The 7,244-nt window shown below is 45.0% G+C and overlaps 1 protein-coding gene across 1 annotated transcript; it reads left to right on the forward strand.

Annotated features, from left to right (window-relative positions):
• Window positions 1-708: 708 nt before the first annotated feature.
• On the forward strand, window positions 709-6,258 carry BBBOND_0002180 (hypothetical protein, conserved; the record flags this gene model as incomplete). Its single annotated transcript, XM_012915058.1, has 1 exon — window positions 709-6,258. The coding sequence occupies one exon, from the start codon at window positions 709-711 to the stop codon at window positions 6,256-6,258; it is 5,550 nt and encodes a 1,849-aa protein (XP_012770512.1).
• Between the last annotated feature and the right edge of the window lie 986 nt (window positions 6,259-7,244).

The following is a 7,244-nucleotide window of genomic DNA, read 5'->3' on the forward strand; positions in this document are numbered from 1 at the left end:
ATCGCCCCTTAACTTACTCCACATCGCTCCCTAATCCACTCTACATCGCCCCTTTATCCACCCTACATCACCCCTTAACCCACCTTACATCGCCCCTTTACCCACTCCACATCGCCCCTTTACCCACTCTACATCGCCCCTTATCCACTCTACATCGCCCCTTAACCCACTCTACATCGCCCCTTTACCCACTCTACATCGCCCCTTTATCCACCTTACATCGCTCCTTAACCAACTCTACATCGCTCCCTAACCCACTCTACATCGCCCCTTATCCACTCCACATCGCCCCTTTACCCACTCTACATCGCTCCCTAACCCACTCCACATCGCTCCCTAACTCACTCTACATCGCCCCTTTATCCACTCTACATCGCCCCTTTACCCACTCTACATCGCCCCTTATCCACTCTACATCGCTCCCTAACCCACTCTACATCGCCCCTTTACCCACTCTACATCGCCCCTTATCCACTCTACATCGCTCCCTAACCCACTCTACATCGCCCCTTTAGCCACTCTACATCGCTCCTTTATCCACTCTACATCGCTCCTTTATCCACTCTACATCGCTCCTTATCCACTCTACATCGCTCCCTAATCCACTCTACATCGCTCCCTAACCCACTCCACATCGCTCCCTAATCCACTCTACATCGCCCCTTTACCCACTCTACATCCTTCAAATCACTTCGCCATAATACCGCTATGACCTCTATAAATCATTCTAATAACTTGTGCCTTGTCACCCTTCACTTCCCTCCTTCCACCTCTTGCCACTGCCCTGACCATGTGCCGCCTAGTGAGCTTGACAAGAAATTTGACAAATTTGATAACCTCAAAAACACCTCAAATAACAACCCTACTAACATCCTTACTAACCTCTGTTCCGGCCTCGAAAAATTCCTCGGCTTCAATCCATCCTCCAAAGGCTACAACGGCAGTGGTATTGTGTACTCTGACCTGGACAGGCTGTGTGACGGGGTGATGGGATTTTTGCTTAAATGCCTTGAGGGAAGTAAAGAGTTGTTAACACATTATAATCCTGAAATAACGGAGACTATCGAGCATTTAAATAATTCGATAGGCAAGGGACTTGGCGTTTCGGGATTTGCCTCCGCCATTGGGAAGGTTAAGAGCGGGCTGCAGGGGTATGAGAGGGTGATGGAGGAGAGGATTAAGGAGGTGAAAACGCCTTTGGAAACGATGCAAGAGAGATTTAGACAGTTAGAGACGTACTTAAATAATTTTAGTAAAAAGAACCTTAAGACTCAATTGACTCATGTCTCTGAACAGGCTAGGTTGTACTGGACTGAGGCCAATGGTGTTGCACTGTCAAGTGCAGATTTAGATGACGATCTTAAGAAAAAATTAGAACCTGCGGTGGAGGCAGTAAAACAGGCCTCTAAAACGTTTAGAGACGTAACACAAAATTCACACGTTAATACAGAGGCTACTCGTGTTGATACGACATTGATAGAGCATGTAAAACACATAAAGATGGCGCTTGATTACCAAACCAGGAACGTTCAAACTGCGTTAAATAATGGCTACGAAGCAGTGCAAAAAAGCATAGATGATCTTATTAAGATTAGAGCAGCACATATGCAAGCTATCACGCGTAGCGTCAGTGACGCTAAAATAACAGTCAGTGATTATGTTGACAACTTCGACAATGAGTTCAAAACGCCCATTAGAGAAGCATTCGAGGAAATCATAAGAAAGCTTTCTGTAGTAGATTCAAAAAAAAACCAAACACAACTCCGGACGGATGTTGATGATATTAAGAAGAAGCTTATGGCATTTGGTGATAAACTCAGCCAACATGTACAGAAGTTAGGAATTGGAATAGAGGCCGCGGAAAATACACGTGCAATGGCTGAACAAAAGGCTGGTGAAGCGTACGATAAGTTGAAAGAAGAAGACGAGGTTGGTAAAAATGTGAAGTCGAAGCTGGGTGAAGAAATTGACAATATTTTGAAAACTAGGAATAATATATCTCTTGTCAATAATAAGCTGATAGAGCAAGTTACGGCGTTAGGAGAGTGGAAGTTAGCTGCGGAGAGAGACGCTGAAAAGGCGGTTAAGTGGTGTAACGCAATTGTTAAGGCGCTGAAGCCGGATAAAGGTATGACTTTTGCAACGAGGTTTCCAGAGATTACAAAGAAGGTGACTGAACTTAATGAAGCATATACTAAAACTAAGCAACGCCTTCAAGAGGTTACTCAATTAACTAAGGAAGCTAATACAAAACTTGGGACTATAAAAGACGATGTCATGTCTCAACTGGGTGCTGATGTGTCCGGTGCTCTATTAGCGCTGAAGGAGACGTTGAAAGCTTCCAAAAACGTACAGAAGCTTGTGAATCATATCAAAGGTTTGAACAACCGAGATAACAAATGTCTCGATATCGGTGGATATACAACAAGTGTTCATCTCAGTATTGACAAAATCACCGGGTCGGAAGTCATCGAACCATGGCTTAAGGAGGTTGAAAAAGAAATTGAGACACCGCTCATACAAGCTGCGCAGGCCGGTGCTACGGCGCTCGATGGTAAAATTAAAAGTGAAGTTAAAATTACACCATTGGCAACAGTTAACGACACTGTGCATAAAGTCGACGATGGGGAAACAAAAACTAAAAAGGGTGATATCGAGCATGCCCTTAACATGGTAAAACTGCAGATGGATGAAATTGCCAAAAAAGTTGAAAAAAACAACGACGATGATACAATTAGGGGTTATCTGAATCATATTCAAACTGGACTCGGTGGCACAGACAGGTGGACATCGAATAAAGCCGGCGACGGACAAATTTCTGGGCTACAGAGAATCAATACTGCTATTGGCGCATTGCAATCCACTCTGTCGCAACAGCCAACTGCAATCTATAATGGAGTTGAGGGAATTAAGATGCAGCTACTTGGCGCCAGAAATGCATTGAAATCTGAGAAAGGGCAAGATGTCTTTTTCACTTTGGGAGATTTGAAGACAAAAATTGGTCACGTCAGCAACGGGGACTCCCCTCCTGCAGATAGCCTCGGTGAACTCCGCGTACAACTAGCAGAACTACATGCCTCCGAGTACAACCAATTCGGCACAATACTGACAGCTATTACAACAGCGCTTGAGAAAGTTAGTCAATTGGAGAACGTTCCAGGTGAATTAGAAAAGAGTAAAAAAGCGGTTGACAATTCAATGGAGCAGTTGCACAAACACCTAAAAACACTGAAACTAAAAATCGAAGCAATAGAATCATCCGTAACAAAAGCTGAAGAATCATTGCAGCAGTACACATCGAACGTTGAGAGTGCCTTACATAACGCGCATAACAGCTCAATTAAAGCCATCAACCATCTCAATGAGCGCCTTACGACGACTGTCAATTCCAGTTTTGAAACCATTAAAAGCGTGATAAGATCCCTCTTCGCGAAGCAGAAGCAGGCCGAGCTGGCCGCGCTGGAGAGCGTTGTCACGGCGCAGTTAAAGGAGATTGAGAGGGTTATTGAGAATGAAAAAGACAGTGGCGTAAAAGGTTTCATAAAGCGGTTGAACAGCGGTATCGCTGCAAATCTCGATAGATCTGTGCTGACTAACGACACCACGTTCGTTCAGTTAGCTATGCGAGTTGCTGGTTATGTCGATCCGTTGTTTGAATTTATAAATGAAGAGTTAACACCGCCAAATTCGAGGTCTGCAACGTCATCTATGTCTCAACCTGTGAACCCTTACGCTTCCAAGGTAGACAAAATCCGGAGTGCGCTGGCCACATTACTAACACGTCTTATCAATGGTAAGAGCAAAACATACAACTTTGATACTCAATTTGCGCTTGATCTGTCATCAGTTCTGGACGCTGTGAACGAGTTAAGCGCAGTGAAATTTGGCGAGGGCAAGCATCCTGAGCTCCTCAACATTCTTAGGAGTGGCATGACAGATCTTGGTAAGGAATTAAGGCATGCCTATATTAATGCATATGATAAAGCTATGATGCCACAGGTTTTGAAAAATGACAAATTGACAATTGATGCTGAGAAATGTTCAAAAGTATGTCTCACTGTAATCTCCATCCTTGGCCTCTCATTAACCATGTTGAAGGTTAATTGCTGGAGTCTACGTGGACAGCAGATTAACAGAGATGTTGATCTCGGAAAACTATTAGCTGCAGAGGGATACCATGTGTCTGACCGAGGCGAGCAGAACGGGGAGCTCCAAGACAAGGACATAATGAAAGGTGACCAAGTTCACAAGAGACTGAGTTGGCCAATTAGCAGCGCCGCTACTGATCATTTGACAACGTGCAAGCCGAACAACAAAGCAGAGAAATTTGATATATTGGACATTCTCAGATGTCTCTCTGATCATCTTCATCAATATTACAGCGTTCGTCACTACGCCACATCATCCGCCACTAGGCAACCGAGCAATATCTACGAAATGCTGTGCTGGCTCATAGGTCTTCCACATAATCCAGTCTATCCACAGTTGTCACTTACCGGCTTTACTGACCTATTTGAGAAACCGAAGGAAGAAAAGAACGCGGACAATGAAGCCGGGGAAGACATCGTTGCTATTAAGAGTCTCAATGACTTAACCTTGGAGGCCTACCCGGAAAGCATTACAGTAGACAAACTAACAACAACGCTTGGAGAGGTATGTTCTGGATCAAATTCCGTCCTGACTGCCATCCTAGGAAAGGGCCACGCGGGTGGCATATATGCTTGCGACTTCTCCAGCAACTCACTAAAATTACGATATGCGACCAATATGGACGCTCTAATTTGTCAGCTTTCGGATATACTGAAACGCGTTTACCGGCAGCTGTACTTCCTTTATCAACAATGTCATTACAATCAAAAACATAGTGGATGGCGCGACTGTTGGTATGGTAGGTACGTTGGAGGTTCGCACTGGCGATGCAATGACAAGCAATGTGTAACTCAAGACTGTAACCAAAAGGCCCACCAAACATCCAACCAAAACGCTAACCAAATGTGTAAGCAACACCCGAAGTGCGGGCTTAAGTCACCTCTCCAATCCTTCCTCGAAGATGGACTTCCTGGTTTTATGCCGCATACACTAATATCTGAAAAAGGTAAATTAGCATGTTCTCAGAAAAACCACGGTAATCTGCTGTGTCATACGCCAATGGGCTTCAGAGATATAAGTGTAATGGCTTCTCATACGAATAGAGGTACACACATCTATATGACTCTCTCCGATTTTTGCGGAGGTAAGTTTTCTCCCCTCACCAGGCTATGTAATTTATTTAATTGTCTACTTCCAAGTGCGCCAAAATCACTAGATGATATGTTTGGGTTTTTATACCACTTATTACACAGATGGCATGATGATAATAACAAGGATCGTATGACGCATCGGAAAGAGGCGTTTAACGATGCTGTCAAAGAGGCCTGTTTTGATGGAGGCTATGATCTCAGCGAAGTATCGTTATTGTTCACATCGAGAAGGCACACATCTTTCGTTTATAGCGATAATAAGGCAAATAATTTATATCATAATGATGGTGATCTGTATAGCATACATAGACCCGAGGATACATGTTACACTGCTAACATGAAATGCGGTGCGTACGTATCACCGTTGTCTATGGACATACATTCCACATTGTCGTCGAAACATAAAGCGCTATACCTGTCATGGGTCGTTTACTGTACCGAAACGTTCTACAGTCTTCTTCGAAAATTATACGATGAGTGCTATAATAATTGCGCATCGGCAAATGCGAAATGCTATAGTCACGGATGCTACAAGGAGTGCCTGATTTCAACTGGAAGCTTATTCCAAGAGTCGCAGCCTAGTACACACTGGCCGCAATGTAGCTCAATTCTGGATTGTAGAATGACACTGCCCACATTATATAGCTCTGGCATGATATTTGGAGATAGGGAAATGCTCGAAGGACAGGTCGGCAGTAAACGATATATAAAAAGAACGTGTAAAGATTTCACTGACCAATTAAAAACTGTCATCGGTGACACCTCGGTATTGTCTAAAATAATTCACAAAACAATTCCCGAATTCCTATTCACCATCCGCGCACCGTTCCTGTGGATGACCGTCGCGCTCTGGTCACTGTCCCTCTTCTACCTCATCTGCGTGATGGTTGGCAGACTGGATGTGCTGCATATCAAGTCACACCTGAGGATACCGTCGTCGCACAAGATAACGCCGCAATCATTGTTGGCTGCAGCGCAAGTCGGAAGGCTTGCCAAGATATCGTATCTACAACCGTGATCATAGTCACATTTGTAATTCACATCAACTCACGTAACAACTCACCTACTCACCTAACCGACAAACGTTGCATAATGTCTCGAATTACTCTAGCGGCAACCTGTGAACTAGATAGCACATAGATTAGGTGATGACTGAACGACGAAGCTAAGTGCTAAGCAAGCACCCAGGCTAAGTGCTAAGCTGGCAACCAGGCAAAGTGCTAAGCTAGCACCCAGGCTAAGTGCTAAGGTATCAACCAGGCAAAGTGCTAAGCTAGCAACCAGGCAACGTGCTGAGCAAGCACCCAGGTTAAATGCTAAGCTAGCAACCAGGCAAAGTGTTGACCTAGCACACAGGCAAAGTGCTGAGCTAGCACACAAGCTAAGTGCTAAGCTAGCAACCAGGCAAAGTGCTAAGCTAGTACCCAGGCAAAGTGCTAACCTAGCACACAGGCAAAGTGCTAACCTAGCAACCAGGCAACGTGGTAAGCTGGCACGCAGGCAAAGTGTTATGCTAGCAACCAGGCAACTGGTAACCTAGCACCCAGGCAAAGTGCTAAGCTAGGACGCAAGCAAAGTGATAAGCTGGCAACCAGGCAAAGTGTTGACCTAGCAACCAGGCAAAGTGCTGAACTGGCACCCAGGCAAAGTGGTAACCTAGCACACAGGCAAGGTGCTAAGCTAGCACACAGGCAAAGTGCTAACCTAGCAACCAAGCAAAGTGCTAAGCTAGCAACCAGGCAACGTGATGACCTAGCACACAGGCAAAGTGCTAACCTAGCAACCAGGCAAAGTGTCAACCTAGCATCCAGGCAAAGTGCTAAGCTGGTAACCAGGCAAAGTGGTAAGCTAGCAACCAGGCAAAGTGCTAAGCTGGCACCCAGGCTAAGTGCTAAGAAAGCACCCAGGCAAAGTGGTAAGCTAGCAACCAGGCAAAGTGGTAAGCTAGCAACCAGGCAACGTGCTGAGCAAGCACCCAGGCAAAGTGGTAAGATAGCACCCAAC

The sequence above is a fragment of the Babesia bigemina genome, scaffold Bbigscaff_63687 (assembly GCF_000981445.1).
Source record: "Babesia bigemina genome assembly Bbig001, scaffold Bbigscaff_63687".
In the NCBI taxonomy this organism is placed as follows: domain Eukaryota; phylum Apicomplexa; class Aconoidasida; order Piroplasmida; family Babesiidae; genus Babesia; species Babesia bigemina.